At 45.6% G+C, this 25,476-nt stretch overlaps 2 protein-coding genes across 2 annotated transcripts; both read left to right on the top strand.

Moving 5' to 3' along the window:
- Positions 1-580: 580 nt before the first annotated feature.
- LOC135085197 (uncharacterized) lies at positions 581-10,834 on the top strand. The gene is made up of 6 exons (XM_063979951.1): positions 581-714; positions 2,141-3,218; positions 3,929-4,285; positions 5,118-5,242; positions 10,669-10,776; positions 10,831-10,834. The coding sequence occupies exons 1-6, from the start codon at positions 668-670 to the stop codon at positions 10,832-10,834; spliced, it is 1,719 nt and encodes a 572-aa protein (XP_063836021.1). The 5' UTR covers positions 581-667.
- A 409-nt stretch (positions 10,835-11,243) lies between these two features.
- On the top strand, positions 11,244-25,450 carry LOC135085196 (uncharacterized). Its single transcript, XM_063979950.1, has 12 exons — positions 11,244-11,338; positions 11,811-11,909; positions 12,677-12,775; positions 13,239-13,337; positions 14,727-14,815; positions 21,494-21,610; positions 22,062-22,177; positions 22,857-22,999; positions 23,713-23,856; positions 24,163-24,297; positions 24,777-24,920; positions 25,312-25,450. Exons 1-12 carry the CDS (start codon positions 11,244-11,246, stop codon positions 25,448-25,450), a joined length of 1,419 nt encoding a protein of 472 aa, XP_063836020.1.
- Positions 25,451-25,476: the final 26 nt, after the last annotated feature.

The following is a 25,476-nucleotide window of genomic DNA, read 5'->3' as shown; positions in this document are numbered from 1 at the left end:
AAGCAGATGTGAGTATATTTAAGTCACCACCACCATCAGCAGGTCGTTTAGTCCCTACCACAGGAACTCAGCCCCTTCTAAAGATAAATAAAAGCTGGTTGAAGTCACTAAGTAGTCCAGTACGGCATCGGAGCACCCCTGGCGCCGCCGCTCGCCCAGGCGTTCTACTACGGAGCCGCGGCTGCTACAGCCACGCCTTATGGCATGGGGCTTGACCACGCCACGTTGAAAGACCTCATCAAGAAGCAGATGTGAGTATTATCAGGTCTTTTAGGCCCTACCACAGGAACACAGCCCCCTCTAAAGGCAAATGTAAGCTGATTGAAGTCACTGAGTAGTCCAGTACGGCATCGGAGCACCCCTGGCGCCGCCGCTCGCCCAGGCGTTCTACTACGGAGCCGCGGCTGCTACAGCCACACCTTATGGCATGGGGCTCGACCACGCTACGCTGAAGGACCTCATCAAGAAACAGATGTGAGTATTATGTCACCATCATCATCATCAGCTCCTTTAGTCTCTACTGAAGGAACACAGCCCCCTCTAAAGACAAATCAAAGCTGGTTAAAGTCTTTAAGTAGTCCAGTACGGCATCGGAGCACCCCTGGCGCCGCCGCTCGCCCAGGCGTTCTACTACGGAGCCGCGGCTGCTACAGCCACGCCTTACGGCATGGGGCTTGACCACGCCACGTTGAAAGACCTCATCAAGAAGCAGATGTGAGTATTATCAGGTCTTTTAGTCCTCACTGAAGGCACACAGCCCCCTTTAAAGGCAAATATAAGCTGGTTGAAGTCACTGACTAGTCCAGTACGGCATCGGAGCACCCCTGGCGCCGCCGCTCGCCCAGGCGTTCTACTACGGAGCCGCGGCTGCTACAGCCACGCCTTACGGCATGGGGCTTGACCACGCTACGCTGAAGGACCTCATCAAGAAGCAGATGTAAGTATTATGTCACCATCATCATCAGCAGGTTGTCTAGTCCTTACCACAGGAGCACAGCCCCCCCTAAGGGCAAATGTAAGCCAGTTGACGGCTCTAAGAAGTCCAGTATGCCATCGGAGCACCCCTGGCGCCGCCGCTCGCCCAGGCGTTCTACTACGGAGCCGCGGCTGCTACAGCCACGCTTTATGGCATGGGGCTTGACCACGCTACGCTGAAAGACCTCATCAAGAAGCAGATGTGAGTATTATCAGGTCTTTTAGTCCCCACTGAAGGTACACAGCCCCCCCTAAAGGCAAATGTAAGCTGGTTGAAGTCACTAAGTAGTCCAGTACGGCATCGGAGCACCCCTGGCGCCGCCGCTCGCCCAGGCGTTCTACTACGGAGCCGCGGCTGCTACAGCCACGCTTTATGGCATGGGGCTTGACCACGCTACGCTGAAAGACCTCATCAAGAAGCAGATGTGAGTATTATCAGGTCTTTTAGTCCCCACTGAAGGCACACAGCCCCCCCTAAATGCAAATATAAGCTGGATGAAGTCACTAAGTAGTCCAGTACACATCAAGAAGCAGATGTGAGTATTATCAGGTCTTTTAGTCCCCACTGAAGGTACACAGCCCCCCCTAAAGGCAAATGTAAGCTGGTTGAAGTCACTAAGTAGTCCAGTACGGCATCGGAGCACCCCTGGCGCCGCCGCTCGCCCAGGCGTTCTACTACGGAGCCGCGGCTGCTACAGCCACGCCTTACGGCATGGGGCTTGACCACGCTACATTGAAAGACCTCATCAAGAAGCAGATGTGAGTATAATAGTCATTTAGTCTCCATTTCAGGAACACGAAACTATTTACCAGAGGCAAATGGAGGATTTGTCCTACACTCCCCACGCTGGCCAGACGGGTTGGGGAGGCCTGATGTTCGCATATTATTGTCCCTTAGTCGCCTCTTACGACATCCACGGTAAGTGTTCGGCAGATCCGGATCTACAGGGTTTTGTTGACTAGATTTTGCACATGTAAACTTTTCAAAGACCTTTTTAAAAACTATGTTTTCCCATGTATCTTAAACTGTTTGTGTAACGAAATCCATCTAAATATTTCCAGTGCTTTAAGCGAGAAAAGTTAACAGACAGGCAACTAACTTTTATTTATAATGTCAATATACTTGTATTTATCAGTATTTTAAAACATTATTTGTTCTTCACAGCGAATACTACTTCAGCCCTGACAACTTGGCGCGCGACTTCTTCCTCCGCCGCAAGATGGCGCCCGACGGAACCATCCCCGTCACTCTCATCGCGTCATTCCACCGCGTGCGGGCGCTGACGGCTGACGTCCAGCTGGTGTTGGACGCCATCCGGGACTCGGACAAGCTGCAGCTGATATCCGGCTTCAAGGTGACTATCAGTGTAACTAGCGACGGAACCATCCCCGTCACTCTCATCGCGTCATTCCACCGCGTGCGGGCGCTGACGGCTGACGTCCAGCTGGTGTTGGACGCCATCCGGGACTCGGACAAGCTGCAGCTGATATCCGGCTTCAAGGTGACTATCAGTGTAACTAGCGACGGAACCATCCCCGTCACTCTCATCGCGTCATTCCACCGCGTGCGGGCGCTGACGGCTGACGTCCAGCTGGTGTTGGACGCCATCCGGGACTCGGACAAGCTGCAGCTGATATCCGGCTTCAAGGTGACTATCAGTGTAACTAGCGACGGAACCATCCCCGTCACTCTCATCGCGTCATTCCACCGCGTGCGGGCGCTGACGGCTGACGTCCAGCTGGTGTTGGACGCCATCCGGGACTCGGACAAGCTGCAGCTGATATCCGGCTTCAAGGTGACTATCAGTGTAACTAGCGACGGAACCATCCCCGTCACTCTCATCGCGTCATTCCACCGCGTGCGGGCGCTGACGGCTGACGTCCAGCTGGTGTTGGACGCCATCCGGGACTCGGACAAGCTGCAGCTGATATCCGGCTTCAAGGTGACTACCGTCAGTGTAACTAGCGACGGAACCATCCCCGTCACTCTCATCGCGTCATTCCACCGCGTGCGGGCGCTGACGGCTGACGTCCAGCTGGTGTTGGACGCCATCCGGGACTCGGACAAGCTGCAGCTGATATCCGGCTTCAAGGTGACTACCGTCAGTGTGACTAGCGACGGAACCATCCCCGTCACTCTCATCGCGTCATTCCACCGCGTGCGGGCGCTGACGGCTGACGTCCAGCTGGTGTTGGACGCCATCCGGGACTCGGACAAGCTGCAGCTGATATCCGGCTTCAAGGTGACTACCGTCAGTGTAACTAGCGACGGAACCATCCCCGTCACTCTCATCGCGTCATTCTACCACGTGCTGACGTCCAGCTTGTGTTAGATGCTATTCGGGACTCGGACAAGCTGCAGCTGATATCCGGCTTCAAGGTAACTACCGTCAGTGTGACTAGCGCCGCAATATGGCGCCCGGAGCCATCCCCGTCACTCTCATCGCGTCATTCCACCGCGTGGTGACGGCTGACGACTGATACTACAATGTAGTTACTTGTGGTAACTACAGGTACAGCACATAACTGACCCAGTTCCTGCAGGACTATTCCCACCTCTCGTTCCCACAGCTGCAACTCCTGTGTAGCCAGGATCTACAGCTTGACCGCCAATAAAATCCCAGCCAGTGAAGGTCAGGTTTGTCCCGGGGGAAAGTTAAACTATCATTGGACCCGTAACGAAATTAATCAAAAGACATAGCGTCTTTCAAGCTGGACTCCAATCTACATCAAGGTGACGAGGTCTAACAAATAGGACTAGCTTTTCAGCATGATATCCATCAAATATGGTGCTGGTAAGCCATGAGGGAATTGCGACTATCTTTATTTACACCATCATGTTTTATCAAAGGAACGTAACTTAAATTCTAAGTTACTCGTTATTCTGTTACCTCTTAAATTCTTAACCTTCATTCTACTCAGTTGTATAAACTTTCAATTTTACCACCACCAGGTGCGAACAGCGTTCGAGCCGACAAAATGGCCGATCCTGGACATCACTAACCACGAAGACAGCGATAAGGTTGAAAGAAAACCAGATTACAAGCCGAAAGACGCGCCGAATCCCGAATCCGAGGCCGAAAAGCCGCATTCCGACTCTGAGCACGCCGAAGCCGAAGTCGTAGCCGAAAAGCCGAACGTTGAGGCCGAAACTTCGATTGAGACTGTTTCGGCTGAGGAGTCAAAAAACGAGGAGTCGAGCATGGAAATGGAGGAGCAGAAGGAAGCGCCGAGTATAGCAGAGAAAGAAATTGAAGAGAGCATACAGAAGGTCGAAGAATTGACGTTGACAACGAGTGAAAAAGTAGAGGTAAGTTTATCATTATTTAAACTTTTAAAACCTATTATCACTACATACATAGTCTAAATATAACTCAAAGCTGACTGACTGACTGACTAACATAGTGATCTAAAATAAAAATAAAATAAAATAAAATATCAACGCACAGCCCAAACCACTGGACGGATCAGGCTGAAATTTGGCATGCAGGCAGATGTTATGACGAAGGCATCCGCTAAGAAAGGATCAATCCTAAGGGGGTAAAACGGGATCCACCCGTACGAAGTCGCGGGCGGCCGCTAGTAGTACTTTATTTTATAAAGTCGCTTTCCGCTGTCTGTCCCTATGTATGCTTAGATCTTTAAAACTACGCAATGGATTTTGATTTGTATTTTTAATAATTAGTGATTCAAGAGGAAGGTTTATGTGTATATTTAGCACCCGTGCGAAGTCGGGGCAGGTCACTAATAATTAAAATCGTTCTTTGCCTTGCCTTAATACAAGGAATTATTTGTTGTCAGGTCGAATTGTGATCCGAGAAACGCTGGTTCGAACCCCGAGCTTACCACGAGGGGTTAACGGGATTATTAGTAACTACTTCGTACTTCGACTTCGTACGCGTAGATGCCGTTTACCGTTTACCTGAATTTTACAAAATCCCGTCTTAGTGAGCGTGAACCTACGTTTTAAAAGGAACCCCCATCCAAAATTTGAGACTCCTAGCACTTGTAGTTTCTGATTTCGTTGAGTGAGTCTAAGAGACCTTTCGCTTTTATAAATTTAGATTTGTGTCAACTGTCGTTTTTATTCTTTCATTCTTTTGTTTCTTTCAGTGTGTATAATTTATTTTATTTAATTCCAGGAAACTCAGCCAGATCCAGACGCCGTCGAATCGCCGACGGAAGACGACCCAGACAAGAAGAACGATTCCATAGACGACCCGCCGCTGCAGTCCGAAGCCAGCGACGAGAAACCCGGCGAGAAACGGTACGTGACATACTTGGATAGCTTTGGAAAGATAGGGAAGTGACGCACTTGGATAGGTAGCTGGGGAAAGATAGGGAAGTGACGCACTTGGATAGGTAGCTGGGGAAAGATAGGGAAGTGACGCACTTGGATAGGTAGCTGGAGAAAGATAGGGAAGTGACGCACTTGGATAGGTAGCTTTGAAAAGATAGTTAAGTGACATACTTGGATAGCTTTGGAAAGATAGGGAAGTGACGCACTTGGATGACAGCGATAGCGTTGGAAAATAAGGAATAGTTACAGGTCGCGCAGCGAAAGTTGAGACGAACACGTACTCACATTTATGTAATAGTAGCGGACGGTTGAAGTCCGGTCACTAAGCACAGAATTTCGTCCAATGACCCCAAGCTACCCATCCTTATCTCTCGCGCGTAATTATGTTGCTGTCGCGACTGTGCGGCGGGCGCCCGCAGTGAGTGTGCGAGCGCGACAGCTATATAATTCCGCGCACTGCAATCCGAAGCCAGTGTCGAGAAACCCGGCGAGAAACGGTACGTGACATACTTGGATAGCTTTGGAAGGATAGGGAAGTGACGCACTTGGATAGCTTTGGAAAGATAGGGAAGTGGCATACTTGGATAGCTTTGAAAGGGTAGGGAAGTGACGCACTTGGATGACGACAGCGATAGCGTTGGAAAATAAGGAATAGTTACAGGTCGCGCAGCGAAAGTTGAGACGAACACGTACTCACATTTATGTAATAGTAGCGGCCGGTTGAAGTCCGGTCACCGAGCACGTAGAATTTCGTCCAATGACCCCAAGCTACCCATCCTTATCGCTCGCGCGTAATTATGTTGCTGTCGCGACTGTGCGGCGGGCGGCCGCAGTGAGTGTGCGAGCGCGACAGCAATGTAATTACGCGCGAGCGATAAGGATGGGTAGCTTGGGGTCATTGGACGAAATTCTACGTGCTCCCTCACCCGCCGCTGCAATCCGAAGCCAGCGACGAGAAACCTGGCGAGAAACGGTACGTGACATACTTGGATAGCTTTGGATAGACAGGACCATAAAGTTAATATTAGAATAGAGCAACAACCACGAGCTGTCAAATGAAACCTATTTTGGATGACACTTGTGTGTCAGTGTCAGAATTATTTCACTGTTTTGTACAATAGATCAATCACTGAACCAGTCACCGTGTTTCTGAAGCACTATTTCTCATAAACATCCACGATTTCACTCATGTAAAATCTAAAAAAAAATCCCAAGAGTCCAAATTTTCAGCGTTCCAATAAGTGCTAATATAAAAACTGTCAAATAGTTGCTAAAGAAAAGTTGCTTAAGTCAAAGTCAAAGTCAAAATTTCTTTATTTGTTTAGACTAATAAATAGTTCTTACAAATCGTCATTTTGCTCTTAAGCTTTTTTAACACACAGTATTGTTGCTAGTGACATCTCGCTCGCTCAGTCCTTTGTTGCTCTATTCCGCTAGGTATATTAACTTTATGACGGACACGTAACATACCTACTTGTTATACAACCCAGTCGAGTTAACTGCGCACCTGGTGGCTGTGCGTCACATCGCCGATCATGATAGTCTAAGATCCCGCTATACAACGACCTTCACCGAGATGCTTATTTGATGAAACATATTTTATATTCAATTTAACATGTCAATAATTATATTGCATATGGGTTGCCTAATAAATTTCAGTCCAGGATATGATTAATTAATAATTAAAAAAATATTTTCTTTTAAATATTTCATCGGTTTGACTATTAAACAAATTCCATACCAATCGAAAGTATGAAGCCCATAGAATATGCAAACGTTAGGTTGCCTATTCTTTTCCAGTCATAACCCTCGGGTTGCCAGGCATAAACAGGTAAATTGATAGTGCATTTTGCATCGGTCTGATAATTTAATCAAATTTAAATGAAAATAAAGATTATTTCATTATGAACACGGTGGTATAGGGTTGCCTGCGAAAAATCAGTCCTGAATGACGGTTGTCGAATTTTGTAAAGTGAAATTAAAACTGAAAGGTGACATTTTTCGAGTAGTTGGCAACATTTGGGAAAGACGAGTTGTATGAGGCGTTTGTGTGTCTTGTCAAGAGGTGTCGCTTGGGTGAAGAAATTTCTCCAGTGTTGCCATGCTTTGGGAGATTTGGTCCAAAAATGTCGAAAGTGGAAATAACGAATTCCGGTCAAAAATTTGGATGACGCCTCCTGCAAATAGGTAAAACTAATGACATTTGACTATTTTTATCTCGATCACCTGGCAACACTGGCAGTTACGGGGCCACAAAATTTTGGGACTTGGGTGGGTTTAAGGAATTGTTTCACGGGATTGGTTTAAGTTAGAAAAAAAGTAAATATGGGGTTCGGCGCGTAAAATGGTCCAGATTAAGCGAAAAATGCAAAATTTTGGAAATCCAAGATGGCCGCCAAGCAGTCACCCATTTTCGTAATGGAACTAAATTCTCCATACAAATTGTATGCAGGGGGGCTTAGTTATCGTAGAAAAAGGCGAGGCCGAAGGCCGAGCGATAGTTTTAAGCCCAAGAGTCACCATAGATTCATTTTTGATGCGTCAAAAAAGGATTCTACATTGCACATGGAAATGCAAATAAACAGAAACTTTTGAATTTAATCATTTTCTTTTATTTATGAACACACGTAATAAACACCAAAAGCGTCTTTTCGCAAAGTTTTCAACATCACAAATAAAAAAAGCATTTGCATATTGAGAAATCTCAAATCACATAGTTGTGAACATAACAGAAAGTCTTTTCGCGATTCGTGAAGGAACGAACAAAACTCCGATGAACCAGAACAGCAGGAACGAACTTGAATTTGACTCGACTCTTCAATACTTCAATAGGGCCACAGAACACTTATACGATGGCTAAGAAAACAAAAATACATTTATCATAACAAAAACAACCCAACCAACCAAGTCCCAAAATTTTGTGGCCCCGTAACTGCCAGTGTTGCCAGGTGATCGAGATAAAAATAGTCAAATGTCATTAGTTTGACCTATTTGCAGGAGGCGTCATCCAAATTTTAGACCAAGAGTCATTATTTCCATTTTTTACATGTTTTGACCAAATCTTCCAAAGTATGGCAACACTGGAAAATGTTGTTTTTCCAAACGATACTCCTTAGCAAACTACGTAATCGCTCTATACAACTCGACTTTCCCAAATGTAGCCAACTGCCCAAAAAATGCATTTGAAAAATCAGAAATCTGAAACTTTTTACAAAATGGCCGCTCACTCGGTCGCCATCTTGATTTTCTGAATTTTCGGATTTTTCCCATAATCTGGGTCGTATAACCGACCAAACCCCATTTTTGGATTTTTTCTGCCATATCTCCTTCTGTCCGTCCTTAGATAACTTTAAAGACACCCATGTCGAAAAAAATACTTTTCCCTGTAGCTGCCAGTGTTGCCAGGTGATCGAGATGAAAATGGTCAAATGTCATTTGCACGACCCTTTTGCAGGAGGCGTCATCCAAATTTTTGACCGGAAGTTGTTATTTCCACTTTCGACATTTTTGGACCAAATCTCCCAAAGCATGGCAACACTGGAGAAATTTCTTCACCCAAGCGACACCTCTTGACAAGACACACAAACGCCTCATACAACTCGTCTTTCCCAAATGTTGCCAACTACTCGAAAAATGTCACCTTTCAGTTTTAATTTCACTTTACAAAATTCGACAACCGTCATTCAGGACTGATTTTTCGCAGGCACCCCTATACCACTGTGTTCATAATGAAATAATCTTTATTTTCATTTAAATTTGATTAAATTATCAGACCGATGCAAAATGCACTATCAATTTACCTGTTTATGCCTGGCAACCCGAGGGTTATGACTGGAAAAGAATAGGCAACCTAACGTTTGCATATTCTATGGGCTTCATACTTTCGATTGGTATGGAATTTGTTTAATAGTCAAACCGATGAAATATTTAAAAGAAAATATTTTTTTAATTATTAATTAATCATATCCTGGACTGAAATTTATTAGGCAACCCATATGCAATATAATTATTGACATGTTAAATTGAATATAAAATATGTTTCATCAAATAAGCATCTCGGTGAAGGTCGTTGTATAGCGGGATCTTATACTATGATGTGTGCGAGGATATGCGATGAGATCAGCGAGGTACGCAGTTAGCGCGGGTTGTCAGTCGCGCAACGAAAGTTTAGACGAACACGTACTCGCATGTAATATTTGAATACAAAACATACAATTCAAGTTTAAATGTCTAATACACTAAGGCCCAGTTTTTTGATTCATAGTTAAAATAACAAATTGTTAAATTTTGCTACTAATGGTTAAATATTAACAAAATGTTAACTAATAGTTAAAAAATCGAGCTAACCATTGTTCGAAAAACAATTTTTTTCTGATATTTAACCACTTGTCACTTGACATCTTTTCTTTTCTTTTTCAAATCTAATCTAATTTATTAATGAAAATGTAGGTAAAAATTAAAATTAAATCATCTTATTTTGTGTGTAAAACACCTCGATGTTCGTACTTGTGAAGCAACCATCATCATTAGTACAGTAAAGCGAGGTGAGAGAAACGCGGCTGAACCGAACTGCATGCGTTTGTACGCTCTGCGGATCATAGAAGTCGCTACAAATTTATAAATAAGGCATATTTCCCATATTCATATGTATAGTAGCATCTTAAATTATCTCATCATCTGAGTTGAATCGAGAAACTTATAAGGTGTACTTAGCTCTTCAAGTACGGTCAACAGCACGTCAACGTAAACACTGTGGTATCTTACGTAGTTGCGATAGGGGCGACTTTGCAACGAAAATGTATAGCTTGATGTGCTGTCGACTGTACCAGCAAAATAGAATTTTCAAAGTGGTTTCATGGTATCACTTGGGGTTACACGAGTTAATATATTCCCTATCAAACAAGTTTTTCGGAAGATAAATATTGTACACTAAGCTTTTGATAATAAATATCAATGACTTATTTGATCGATTGTGTGTAAGCGAGTTGATAAATGAGTACTTGTATAGTTTAATGGTTTTAGAAATATTATTCAGGTGGATCTCAAATAGATTATGTAAAATGTGAAACAGTTATTTAATGTTCAAGGTGTTTACTTCTTTAAGTAAATGAATCAAAACGCTCGTATTCACACACAATGCTTGCTAAAATGAAGCAGCAAATCGAACGTATAGCGTTGAATAGAGCTCTGTCATTGGTTTGCGTGTCACCCTGTGCGTCCACTGTGAGACCTCATAATAATGTTTGTGAATACGGGCGAAAATAAATTGAGTTATAATCAATTTTGTTACGCGATCATAACCTTCATTTATTATGTACTTCCTATTTCTGTCAATCTTAAGTTGTAGTGTCAAATCTTTAAAATTGCTAATATCATGTTGGTATGCCCGGCAGACGCAGGAAGCAAATGGTGGGCATATTCCCTCTCGCCACGATGGGCGGGCCGCTCGTCGCGCCCGTGTCGAGCCTTCTGAAGGCAGTGCCGCCGCCGCCCTTGCCCAGGTATGTGACGTCACTGTGTGTCTTTCCAGGAGTCTATATATCCCGTCGTCCTAGGTGAAAGACAAACGCAGCAACGCGACGCGACCCGGCACTAAATTTATCAAGTGAGCAGTTGTGTATAAAGGTTGGCCCGTGAGCACGTAGAATATTGTCCAATGACCCCAAGCTACCCATCCTTATCGCTCGCGCGTAATTATGTTGCTGTCGCGACTGTGCGACGGGCGCCCGCAGTGAGTGTGCGAGCGCGACAGCAACATAATTATGCGCGAGCGATAAGGATGGGTAGCTTGGGGTCATTGGACAAAATTCTACGTGCTCACGGACCAGGCTTTAGTAATGACCTATGTAGACGGGTGTCATGACATTATGTCATACGTCACACGAAGTATTGCTCGCATTACTTCGCGTCATGTCGCTTCTTGTCGCGCCCTGTCGCGCTGTAGCGTTACGTCACTCATCTAAGACAAATGGTGGGCATATTCCCTCTCGCCACGATGGGCGGGCCGCTCGTCGCGCCCGTGTCGAGCCTTCTGAAGGCAGTGCCGCCGCCGCCCTTGCCCAGGTATGTGACGTCACTGTGTGCTACCAGCCGTCCATGTAACCCGTTGTGCTAGATGTAAGACAAACGTAGCCACGCGACGCGACCCGGCACTAAATTTATCAAGTGAGCAGTTGTGTATAAAGGTTGGCCCGTGAGCACGTAGAATATTGTCCAATGACCCCAAGCTACCCATCCTTATCGCTCGCGCGTAATTATGTTGCTGTCGCGCTCGCACACTCACTGCGGGCGCCCGTCGCACAGTCGCGACAGCAATATAATTACACGCGAGCGATAAGGATGGGTAGCTTGGGGTCATTGGACAAAATTCTACGTGCTCACGGACCAGGCTTTAGTAATGACCTATGTAGACGAGTGTCATGACATATTATGTCATACGTCACACGAAGTATTGCTCGCATTACGTCGCGTCATGTCGCATTAGTCGCTTCTTGTCGCGCCCTGTCGCATTGTAGCGTTACGTCACTCTTCTAAGACAAATGGTGGGCATATTCCCTCTCGCCACGATGGGCGGGCCGCTCGTCGCGCCCGTGTCGAGCCTTCTGAAGGCAGTGCCGCCGCCGCCCTTGCCCAGGTATGTGACGTCACTGTGTGCTGCCAGCCGTCCATGTAACCCGTTGTGCTAGATGTAAGACAAACGCAGCTACGCGACGCGACCCGGCACTAAATTTATCAAGTGAGCAGTTGTGTATAAAGGTTGGTCCGTGAGCACGTAGAATATTGTCCAATGACCCCAAGCTACCCATCCTTATCGCTCGCGCGTAATTATGTTGCTGTCGCGCTCGCACACTCACTGCGGGCGTCCGTCGCACAGTCGCGACAGCAATATAATTACGCGCGAGCGATAAGGATGGGTAGCTTGGGGTCATTGGACAAAATTCTACGTGCTCACGGACCAGGCTTTAGTAATGACCTATGTAGACGAGTGTCATGACATGTGTCATATGTCACACGAAGTATTGCTCGCATTACGTCGCTTCTTGTCGCATTGTCAAGTCAAGTGAGCAGTTGTTGTCAATCAAGTGATCAGTTGTTGTGTATATAGTTCCAAAATACTGAAATGTCCTATGCATGACATTGACGGTGGGGCGCCACCGTCAATACCGGATCGCTGCTTCCGATTTTTGCCATGTTGGAAACCATATAGTTGAACGATGGTGGCGCCCCCCTGTCATTGAGTTTGGTGGGACAGTTCAGCGTGGGTCATCTATAGTAATGACCTATGTAGACGGGTGTCATGACATATGTCATACGTCACACGAAGTATTGCTCGCGTCATGTCGCATTACGTCGCTTCTTGTCGCGCCCTGTCGCGTTGTAGCGTTACGTCACTCATCTAAGACAAATGGTGGGCATATTCCCTCTCGCCACGATGGGCGGGCCGCTCGTCGCGCCCGTGTCGAGCCTTCTGAAGGCAGTGCCGCCGCCGCCCTTGCCCAGGTATGTGACGTCACTGTGTGTCTTTCCAGGAGTCTATATATCCCGTCGTCCTAGGTGAAAGACAAACGCAGCAACGCGACGCGACCCGGCACTAAATTTATCAAGTGAGCAGTTGTGTATAAAGGTTGGCCCGTGAGCACGTAGAATATTGTCCAATGACCCCAAGCTACCCATCCTTATCGCTCGCGCGTAATTATGTTGCTGTCGCGACTGTGCGACGGGCGCCCGCAGTGAGTGTGCGAGCGCGACAGCAACATAATTACGCGCGAGCGATAAGGATGGGTAGCTTGGGGTCATTGGACAAAATTCTACGTGCTCACGGACCAGGCTTTAGTAATGACCTATGTAGACGGGTGTCATGACATTATGTCATACGTCACACGAAGTATTGCTCGCATTACTTCGCGTCATGTCGCTTCTTGTCGCGCCCTGTCGCGCTGTAGCGTTACGTCACTCATCTAAGACAAATGGTGGGCATATTCCCTCTCGCCACGATGGGCGGGCCGCTCGTCGCGCCCGTGTCGAGCCTTCTGAAGGCAGTGCCGCCGCCGCCCTTGCCCAGGTAACTCAATCTATTACTTTACGGGACTATTCCCACCTCTCGTTCCCACCGCTGTAACTCCTGTGTAGCCAGGATCTACAGCTTCACCGCCAATAAAAACCCAACCAAATTATTAGTATGCAGGCTCTTATACATGTCCCAAAAGCTTGCCTTACCACCACTTCGGGACTACATATGAGCTGGTGCTGAGAAGTATCGCTCCCGCTTTTGCCCAGGTAAATTCTTCACTCATTTGCAGGCCCCTTTCAGAGTTTGTTACAAACCAATCACGTGAGTCACACTGTAACCAGTAACATTGCGCGCATATGCTTTCTGGGCACTTAAAAACGTCCCTATGTAGCGTACCCTTCCATCACTTCGGGATGTTGACTGCTGAGAAATTCCGCAGACATAGTCGCGTATGACACACGTAGCGTGAAGTATTGGCCGCATTACGTCACAAAGCGTCGCGTCATGTCGCATTACGTCGCTTCTTGTCGCGCCCTGTCGCGTTGTCGCGTTCTGTCACTCATCTAAGACAGCGGGTGAAGCAAATAGTGGGCATATGGGCGGGCCGCTAGTCGCGCCCGTGTCGAGCCTTCTGAAGGCAGTGCCGCCGCCGCCCTTGCCCAGGTAACTCAATTTATTAAATTGCAAGCCCTTTTCAGGGCACATATACACGTCCCAATATAGCTTGCCTTACAAGATGTTGGTGCTGAGAATGTCCGTATCTCTCACATCTCTGATACATAGCCAAGCAAAGTTAGCTTAGCTGTTGCATTAAGTGAACGACAAACGTGGCAACGACGATATGAGTTGTTGTATAATTTATTATTAGTGGCCTATGTAGTATTTGGTCAAATTACGTCGCGCATGTCGCGTTTTGCCGCTCAACAAAGACAACGGGTAAAGTCGGCCACAGTCAAGCTTTTTGAGTGCGTTATTTATTAGGAAAACTGATATACCTTGGTTGATATCTTCAAAGTCGGTATTTATACCGGCACAGACTTGAAAAGTATCATATTTTGTTTAATGAACTCACTTTTATTAATCGTTTCAGCCGAAAGACGTCCACTGCTCAGGCCCCTCTTTCCCACTGGGTACTTTAGGCACGTGTCCAGGGCCCCGCGACCGAGGGGGCCCCCGTCTGCTCGAAAGACCTTTCTCCACCACCATTGATCCTTAAGTGCCCAGGGCCCCTAGTAGGTTAAAGACGGCCCTGCCACTGCTAGACAAAGGCCTCCCCCAAGGATTTCCACAAAGACCGGTCCTGCGCCGCTCGCATCCAGTCACCTCCCGCGACCTTCACCAGATCGTCGGTCCACCTAGTGGGAGGCCTGCCCACGCTACGTCTTCCGGCTCGTGGTCGCCACTCAAGAACTTTTATTAATAATATTCGTGTTTCCGCAGAATGTTCCGCACGGGCCGCCTGGCCGCGCCTGCGCACGACCATCTGAACCCGGACGTGCCCGAGTTCGTGCCGCTCTCACGTCGGCAAGGTACGTTACTATCTAATACTAAAAATACGTCATTACCATTTATAACTTTAAGAGTAGGCGCAGACCATTAATTTTTCGTCTGCCGATAGTTTAGTCGAGCAGTTGATCAGTATGGGCATGTATGGGAGTGCGCACATTACGCCGATTCGATTTAGCCGATTCTTCATACAATTTAAAATCGGGCACAACTATCGGCCAACTAAAAATCAATGGTCTGCGCCTAGTCTAAATTATAATTCTGCATGCTAAAAGGTGGAAGATGGATATACTAAAAAACTTGTAACAACTACTTGTAATACCCATGTTCGCAAATAAAAATGATTTGATCTTTAGAAAATAGAAATTTCCTTTAGAAATCCACGTCCAATCTTTTGTACTAGCCCACCACAACAATTAGGCGCATGACAGGAATGCGGTTTCGGCGCCCGCACCGCGTCTCCTCATCTCCCCGCGCTCACCCTAGTGACTAATTTGTGTGTACTCATTTCATACCTAGTACTAGGTAACAGTTTGTCTCGAAGTGATTTGATATTCACCTCCCTCACCTCCCTAGCTCCAGTGACGCCATGTTTGCCGTGCGCCTAATTGTTTTGGTCGGATAGTAAGTGTAAATATAAAAAAATATTGGACACGTATATTTTTATTTTTCAATCAAACGACAACCAAAACAAACCAAAGATGACACAAAAATTACTCCAGAAAAGCATGTTTGTTCGTGCAAGGAGTCACTCACTTGGAAATCTACCGACTGAAACAACAAAAATAACAAGTTCAAACGATGAGGTGAATGAGAGATCAAACACATCTGAGAGGAACGATGAACAAGGTAAAAAACAAAATCAACCCTGGCAAAATGATCAGGTCCCTATGAAAAGGAAAGCGGAATCCAGCCCTGAATGGGCAAAGAAAAATAGCAAACTAAACAAGACAACATATGCAGTAACCACGGAAAACAGATTTCAAATCTTGGAGTCAGAAAGTACTGACGAACCCAGTCAACAACCTAAGGAGCCTAAACCGCCAAAGCCAGAACCTATATTTGTTACTGGAGTCATAGACATAACGAAATTAAAAGAACTCCTCTCCACAATTGAAAACACCGACAAATATACTATGACAACTCTGAGGTCAGGACACATAGTTAAAATAATGCCTGGTGACATAGACACGTACAAAAACATACGAGCTAACTTTATGGAGAATAATGTTAGCCATTATACATACAAACTCAAAAGCGAGAGAGCCTATAGAGTGGTGTTACGGGGCTTACACTCTTCAGAAGACACAGAATGCATAAAAAAAGAGCTTCTGGAACTCGGACATGAAGTCCGGCACATCACAAATGTAAGACATAAAAGCTCAAAACAGCCTCTACCCCTATTCTATGTAGATCTTGAGCCGAAACATAACAACAAAGACATCTTCAAAATCAACAAAGTGAACTACGTAAAAGTTTCATTCGAAGCGCCATACAAAAAGCTGGACATTTTACAGTGTAAAAGATGTCAAAGATTTGGACATGCAAAAAATCAATGCAACAGACCATTTAGATGTGTTAAATGTGGGGAAGAACACCCAACAGCAAGCTGTTTAAAAAGACCGGACACCGAGGCAACTTGTGCCAACTGCCAAGAAAAGCACCCAGCTAGCTACAAGGGTTGCACAAAATACAAGCAGTACAAAGAACTACTCACGAAAAACAAGACAGGAAAAGGTAAAGAAACCAATGAAAACACAAATAATACAGCAAAAGATCATTATCACAAGAATCCAACACAAACCGCACATGCAAATCCGCAAACCAAGAACTACAACCATTCGAAACCAAATATTACATACGCACAAGCGACAAAACAAAAGAACATAACAAGATCGACAACAGACATCAAGGACCCAAATAATTTCGGGGAAGTACTAGACGCCATGTTCAACAAATTCCAAAACATAATAAACGTTATGTTAGACAACATGATGGATCGTATGATCCAATTAATCACAAGCCTTATAAAGCTCCCCTAAATCTTCGAATAATCACCTGGAATGCCAACGGACTGACAGAACGTCGACAGGAGCTTGAACTTTTCTTGAAACTCGAAAGAGTTGACGTGGCTTTGATCACCGAAACAAGGTTTACACCAAAAACCCACTTCCAACTTAAAAACTACATGGTGTACACTACAAACCACCCGTCTGGTAATTCACACGGAGGAACAGCGATAATAATAAGGGAAAACATCAAACATTATGATTTTGGGGAACATAAAACTGAGAAGATACAGGCAACTACGATCAGGATCCAAGATAACAAGACGGAAATAACAGTGTCTGCTATTTACTGTCCCCCTAGGCATACCATCACAAGTGATGAATTCAAGACTTACTTTAACACACTGGGAAACAGATTTATTTGCGGTGGAGACTGGAATGCTAAACACGTTTTCTGGGGCTCCAGGCTAACCACGACACGAGGTCGACAACTATATGTAGCTACGAATGACCTTAACCTTCATTGTGCTTCGCATGGTGTTCCTACATACTGGCCTGCGGACCCACAAAAGGTACCAGACCTCTTGGATTTTTTCATCACCAAAAATATCCCGCTCCAACAAATGAACATGGAAGAATGTACTGACCTGTCGTCCGACCACACGCCAGTAATTATAAATATTCACTGCATGTTCATTCCTACTGAGTACATACAAAGGCTGTATAACCACAAAACAGACTGGGACAAATACAGAACCAAAATATCAGAATCCATAAAATTGAACTTGCCATTGAACAACACAGATAGCGTTGAAACAGCTATCGAAACTCTCAATAAGCTTATTCACTTAGCTGTCAAAGAGTCTACACCCTTTCTAAGTCCGAAAGCAACACAAAATGCCCGCTACTCCAAACTCATAAAAGATAAGGTTAATGAAAGAAGACTGCTAAGAAAAATATGGCATTCTACAAAATACCCCTGTGACAAAAAAGCTTTCAACAAGGCCTCTGAGGAACTCAAACACATGATCTCCCAGGCAGCAAACGAGCGACTACAAAAGCAACTGGCTGAACTCACTCCTAACAAAGATACTAACTATTCGCTATGGAAGATAACAAAAAGGCTTAAACGACCGAAAGAACACATACCACCCATAAAAGCGCCGGATGGCAAGTGGGCAAAAACAGAACTTGAAAAGGCCCAAGTGTACGCTGAGCACCTAAAAACTATCTTCATCCCCCTACCAAGCAAAAACCTTGGACACGACAAAGAAGTCTCTGAATACCTAGACGCACCACTGCAGATGAGCTTACCACTAAAAAGTGTAAGCCCTAACGAACTATGGCGGGAGATTCTGAGACTACAGAAGGGTAAAACGCCAGGCTACGACTCAATCGACGCACAACTACTTAAGCAGCTGCCCAGAAAGGGCATTATCCACGTCGCGGCCATCTTCAATGCCTGTCTAAGACTAGCAATCTACCCCGCTCAGTGGAAAATTGCGCAGGTTATAATGATACCCAAACCAGGCAAACCTCTCCACGAAGCAAGCTCCTACAGACCCATAAGCCTGCTCCCTGTGTTGGGTAAACTCCTCGAAAAAATATTGCTAAACAGGATGCGCCGTCATCTCCCGGAAGTTATTCCTCCTCACCAGTTTGGATTCCGAGAGCAACATGGAACCATCGAGCAGGTACACCGTATTACGGATACTATAAGTCGAGCGCTAGAATGCAAACAATACTGCTCTGCTGTCTTCCTGGACATCAGCCAGGCATTCGACAGAGTGTGGCACGAAGGACTTCTCTTCAAACTTAAAAAACAGCTGCCTCACTCATTCTTTCCGATTCTTCGGTCATATCTATACGGTAGATGCTTTGAGGTAAAATTCAATAGCGAAGTTACTCATCTAAATGAAATACTCTCAGGAGTACCACAAGGGAGTATATTGGGACCAGTCCTGTACTTGCTTTTTACCGCGGACCTTCCTACATATGCTGATACCATAACTGCCACCTATGCAGATGACACAGCCCTTCTGTCAGTTCACGAGGATCCCGGCACGGCGTCAGCCAACATACAAACCCACATCCATAAGGTGGAGGAATGGCTGGATAAATGGCGTATTAAGGTCAATCAAGGAAAATCTGTCCATGTGACCTTCACCCTGAGAAGGCAGACTTGTCCCCCAATAAGACTCTATAACGAGGAAATTCCTCAGGCCGAAGATGCCAGATATTTGGGTATGCATCTTGATAGAAGACTCACCTGGAGAAAGCATATCTGGACCAAGCGTAAACAGCTGGATATGAAAGTCAGATCAATGTACTGGTTGATAGGCCGCAAATCGAACCTCTCACATGAAAGCAAAATAGCTATCTACAAGACCATCCTTAAGCCAATCTGGACTTACGGAATCCAGCTGTGGGGTTCTGCTAGCAATAGCAACATAGAGATTCTCGAAAGATTTCAAAGCAAGACATTGAGAGCCATGCTAGACATACCCTACTACGTGAGCAACAAATATATACACGAGGACCTGAAGCTCGACACCGTTAAGCAAGAGATCGCTAAATACAGCGAAAGCTATCAGACGAGAATATCAACTCACGTCAATGAACTGGCATCGAAACTGGTGGGCACAGGAAGTATCACACACTCCAGATTGAAACGGCATAGTGTCCCCACACTTGCAGTGAGATTTGGGGATACCAGATGAAAGGGATTCATAGGAATTCCTTCTGCTGTCAAGACAAGATCAAGATACCTCATCTGAATGGCTTATTGTGTTTACACAGATTGCCAAGTGGCAGAACTCATAAAAAAAAAAAAAAAATCAAACGATTAATTAAGAAGTTATGTAGCGTTGAACTTCCGCATGACGTCACGCTGTGCTACACTTGTTACAACGTAGTGACGTCACAAGCTCCTACTTTGACGCCCGTATTCACAAACAATGCTTGCGTATGTGAAGCAGCGAATCGAATGCACAGCGTTGAATAGAGCTCTGTAATTGGTTCATGTGTCACCCTGTGCGTCCACGCGCTCTGTGAGACCTCATAGTAATGTTTGTGAATTCGGGCGTGAGCTTTGGTGCGCTTTGTAATCTCTGTCAATTTTCATTGTTTTGATAGAGTGAAAAAAAATATTACCTACGTGTCGAATAAGTAATATCTGTCGTAAGTTAACTGATGAACTATCGCTTATTTGAGTCAGCGCCTGAGATATGGATGCGGCACGGGAGGGTGTTTTTGTTACGTCAAATGTCAGTGAGACTTCAGGTCTGTATGCTCTGTCACGTCATAATATGTCAAAATCACCTCTCCCGTGCCGCTCCCATACCTCAGACACTTACTGAGTTATGCGCTAGATCTATTCAAACTCTTGCTATTTACCCACGAAACATCCCTATTGTATTATATCACATTGTGTGTCTATACAGTGTGAGTCACGTTAAAGTGCACATATGAAAATAGATGAAACTAGACCTATTTTTATCGACAAAAAAGAGGTCAAAAAATTTTTGAGATTTTATTTTTATTTTTTATGGAATTTTTTTTCTTCCAATTACTTATTGTAAAGAAAACGTAATAACTTTTAAACTAAGCGGTATATCCTGATAAAATAATAACAGTAATAATGCTAAAATAACAGGCAATACTAAAAAAATACATAAAATACACAAATATGCCAACAAATAATAAAAAGTGAAACTTTTTGAAAAAAATCTGCTTTTAAATTCGTGTTTTTTTGGTTATTTGATAAATTTCTCCAAAAAATGCCCCTATAACAGGTGGTTTTTATTACTTTGTATTATTTTCTATCGTATTATCTTTGTAAAATCAAAAATCGCATGTCTCTATCCCTATCACAACATTTGCTATGATCGTTTGAACAAAGGCCTGCCACAACATTATTCTCCGCTACAGGTAGAGACAATTTTAATTTTAACTAAAATGCTTATTTTACTTCGAAATCTTTTGTTTTTATTTGAAATCTAACTTGTCTTTATCAAAATTACAAATCTAGAGCCATTTTCAGTTTCGTTGTTAACGAAGCGTTGAATGGCGCGCCCGGAGAGGCTTAGTTCAAACGATAATTGCAAATGTTGTGATAGGGATAGAGACATGCGATTTTTAGTTTTACGAAGGTAATACAACGACGCTGGACGCAGGCCGCTACCAATCGATCAACATGGAAAGCATTGGGGGAGGCCTATGTTCAGCAGTGGACGTCCTATGGCTGAAATGATGATGATGATGATGATGAATACAATAGAGAATAATACAAAGTAATAAAAACCACCGGTTATAGGGGCATTTTTTGGAGAAATTTATCAAATAACCAAAAAAACACGTATTTAAAAGCTGATTTTTTTCAAAAAGTATCATTTTTTATTATTTGTTGGCTTTTTTTGTGTATTTTATGGATTTTTTTAGTATCGCCTTTTATTTAGCATTATTACTATTTTTATTTTATCAGGATATACCGCTTAGTTTAAAAGTTATTACATTTTCTTTACAATAAGTAATTGGAAGAAAAAATATTCTATAAAAAATTAAAAAAAAATCTCAAAAATTTTTTGACCTCTTTTTTGTCGATAAAAATAGGTCTAGTTTTATATATTTTCATATGTACACTTTAACGTGACTCACACTGTATACTTATTATTTATCGTATCTTGTCAACAGAAGAGCCGAGTGAAAAGTCCTCCCTGGATGAGAGGTCCGTGTCCATAGGCAGCCCTGACTCAGAGAGGAGCGCCAGCGATGTTTGGACAGAGGTAAGAATTAGAACTAAGCATTGGGGCACTTACTTCTATCATTTACGATCTTGTTGTTGGAAAAAATATAAAGAAAGAAACATTTATTGCATCGACATCACAAAAGACAAAATATGTAAATAAAAAAAGAAAATAAGACAGAGGTGACATAAAACATACAATGGAAGAGAAAGTAAACTGAGCAGTGCCACCCTGTCGCACAGCGATGTCCATCGCAATGGGACTCAGCATATGCCGTGGCCCCCGGTGAGGAAGGCCACGACGCTGGTTTTCAGTGTGCCCCATACCGAGTGGGAGTCACGGACACTAACCTATACTGCATAAAATATACATACATAAATAATAATAATAGAATAAATAATAATAGATTATATGAGTCACAGATGTTTAAAAATTAAAATTAAGAAAAAGTCAGCGCTTTTACACCGTCCCAGTATTAAACAGGGTGTGGTTTTGTAAAACAACGTCCATCTCAGGGGTGTGTCTCAATCACGACACTGATGCCAAAAAAAATGCGAGCTATCGGTTAGTCCCGGGGCGGTGGCCGCATGCAATCGGTGGTGTAGCGGGGCACGCGGGGGTGGTGCGGGCGGTAACAAGCGCCGTCTCGAAAGTTTTAGGAGACGTTTGAACAAGGTTTTTTTAATAATAAAGTACTTAATAGTTAAAATTTCATTCTTGTGGCGGAGTTTTGGGCCGACGCTGTGTAGGTTTGTTGTCGACACGACAAGAAGAATAATTTTATTTGTATTTTTCTTGTAATTACTTTCATGTCTACTACCGCCTGAGATGGGCGTTGTTTTACAAAACCACACCCTGTATAAATATTCAAAAAAACTTGTTATATTGTAACCTCAAATTTTTGTTTATGAAACTCTGGTAAAAAGCATAACTCAATGAATCGTAAAAAAAAAACTCATAAAACTCATTTATTTCTGTAAATGGGCTTTAAAAAGCACTTTTACACGTCCCCGTATTAACCCTACTACTGCTTCAGGACAATAAATGGGCCAGTGCTAAGAAGAAGCAGCGCAAGAAACTCCGACTATAATTGCACGAATGAGGGTTTTCGCGAATGAAAGATCCGCTAGATGGCGGGACGTGGATGTGGGGTCTGACTGCTGCGTGATTGGTGGATTTTGACATATCTGTCAATGTCATGTCAAAAATAACATGTCAAAAGCATTTGGACCTCGCATCTACGTATTGCCATCTGGCGGATTTTTCATTCGCGAAAACCGTAATTGATTGTTGATCGACTGTTCCTCCAGGTGAAAAGGCGCACAAAAGCGGGCTCCCGTGAGAGAGCGCCGCCGCCGCCGCCCGAAGACGAGCCGCGTGAAGAACTCCATTTCCAGCTAGACGAGGAGCTGGACCTGCCGCCTCCGAGGCACAACACCTTCACCGACGCCTGGTGAGTACCATTCCCACCGCTGCAACTCCTGTGTAGCCAGGATCTACAGTTTGACCGCCAATAACCCAACCTGTGAAGGTCAAGTTTGTCCCGGGGAAAGTTAAACTTTCATTGGACCCGCAACGAAATTATCAGAAGAACACAGGCCGCTGCCGCCTGGTCAGTAGTACCTGACGCCAGGTGAGTGCCTAGACTTGTAAGATCTGGACTCGTTCAAGTGACGGCCGATGGGGCAGCAAGGTTCTGGAGTGGAGACCACGTACCGGCCGTAGGACCACCGCTAGACAAAGGCCACCTGCAAGGATTTCTATAGCGAGTGATCCTGCGATGCCCGCAACCTACTTAGATACGGGACTCCCACCTCTCGTTCCCACCGCTGCAACTCCTGTGTAGCCAGGATCTACAGCTTGACCGCTGTCTACTCACGGACATTGCCCGCGGGCGGCGTGACCGGAGGGAGCGGCGAGCGTTCGGCGAACGAACGAGCAATGTTCGGTTCGCGAGCGAACATCGAAGAAGACGATCCTGACGCACTCTCTTCAACGACTTTGCACAAAACGGTCTCGATAACATTGTAAACTTATACCGAATAGATAATTAATTTCATACAGTCCACTCTTTTCATTTATAAACTTCCACTACACTCACTATCGAAGTAACAACCGCCAATGACCCAACCATTGAAGGAATGAACCTACTTAGATACTGGTCAGTAGTAAAAGGCGCACAAAAGCGGGATCCCGCGAGAGGGCGCCGCCGCCGCCGCCCGAAGACGAGCCGCGTGAAGAACTCCATTTCCAACTAGACGAGGAGTTGGACCTGCCGCCTCCGAGGCACAACACCTTCACCGACGCCTGGTGAGTTCCATTCCCACCTCTCGTTCCCACCGCTGCAACTTCTGTGTAGCCAGCTCCTGTGGACCCGCAACGAAATTAATCAGAAGAAAATAGGCCGCTGCCTGGTCAGAAGTAGGTATGAACGGTCAGTAGTGCCTGACGCCTGGTCAGTAGTACCTGACGCCTGGTCAGTAGTACCTGACGCCTGGTCAGTAGCAACTGACGCCTGGTCAGTAGTACCTGATGTCTGGTCAGTAGTACCTGACGTCTGGTCAGTAGTACCTGACGCCCGGTCAGTAGTACCTGACGCCTGGTCAGTTATAAAAGGCGCACAAAAGCGGGATCCCGCGAGAGGGCGCCGCCGCCGCCGCCCGAAGACGAGCCGCGTGAGGAACTCCATTTCCAGCTAGACGAGGAGCTGGACCTGCCGCCTCCGAGGCACAACACCTTCACCGACGCCTGGTGAGTTCCATTCCCACCTCTCGTTCCCACCGCTGCAACTCCTGTGTAGGATCTACAGCTTGACCGCCAATAACCCAACCTGTGAAGGTCAAGTTTGTCCCGGGGAAAAGTTAAACTGTCATTGGACCCGCAACGAAATTAATCAGAAGAACACAGGCCGCTGCCGCCTGGTCAGTAGTACCTGACGCCAGGTGAGTGCCTATACTTGTAAGATCTGGACTCGTTCAAGTGACGGCTAATGGGGCAGCAAGGTTCTGGAGTGGAGGCCACGTACCGGCCGTAGGACGTCCACCGCTGGACAAAGGCCACCTGCAAGGATGTCTATAGCGAGTGATCCTGCGATGCCCGCAACCTACTTATATACGGGACTGTTCCTACCTCTCGTTCCCACCGCTGCAACTCCTGTGTAGCCAGGATCTACAGCTTGACCGCCAATAACCCAACCAGTGAAGGGATGAACCGACTTAGATACTGGTCAGTAGTAAGAGCCGCACAAAAGCGGGATCCCGCGAGAGGGCGCCGCCGCCGCCGCCCGAAGACGAGCCGCGTGAGGAACTCCACTTCCAGCTAGACGAGGAGCTGGACCTGCCGCCTCCGAGGCACAACACCTTCACCGACGCCTGGTGAGTGCCATTCCCACCTCTCGTTCCCACCGCTGCAACTCCTGTGTAGCCAGCTCCTGTGGACCCGCAACGAAATTAATCAGAAGAAAATAGGCCGCTGCCTGGTCAGAAGTACCTAATGAATGGTCAGTAGTACCTGACGCCTGGTCAACAGTACCTGACGCCTGGTCAGTAGTACCTGACGTCTGGTCAGTAGTACCTGACGCCTGGTCAGTGGTGCCTGACGCCTGGTCAGTAGTACCTGACGTCTGGTCAGTAGTACCTGACGCCTGGTCAGTAGTACCTGACGCCTGGTCAGTAGTACCTGATGTCTGGTCAGTAGTACCTGATGTCTGACCAGTAGTACCTGACGCCTGGTCAGTAGTGCCTGACGCCTTGTCAGTTATAAAAGGCGCACAAAGGCGGGCTCCCGCGAGAGAGCACCGCCGCCGCCGCCCGAAGACGAGCCGCGTGAAGAACTCCATTTCCAGCTAGACGAGGAGCTGGACCTGCCGCCTCCGAGGCACAACACCTTCACCGACGCCTGGTGAGTACCTTCGTTTCAGCAGAAATACGT

Source organism: Ostrinia nubilalis, chromosome 28 (genome assembly GCF_963855985.1).
Source record: "Ostrinia nubilalis chromosome 28, ilOstNubi1.1, whole genome shotgun sequence".
Lineage (NCBI taxonomy): Eukaryota > Metazoa > Arthropoda > Insecta > Lepidoptera > Crambidae > Ostrinia > Ostrinia nubilalis.
Note: the sequence above shows the minus strand (reverse complement) of the source record. Positions and strands in the feature narration are given on the sequence as shown.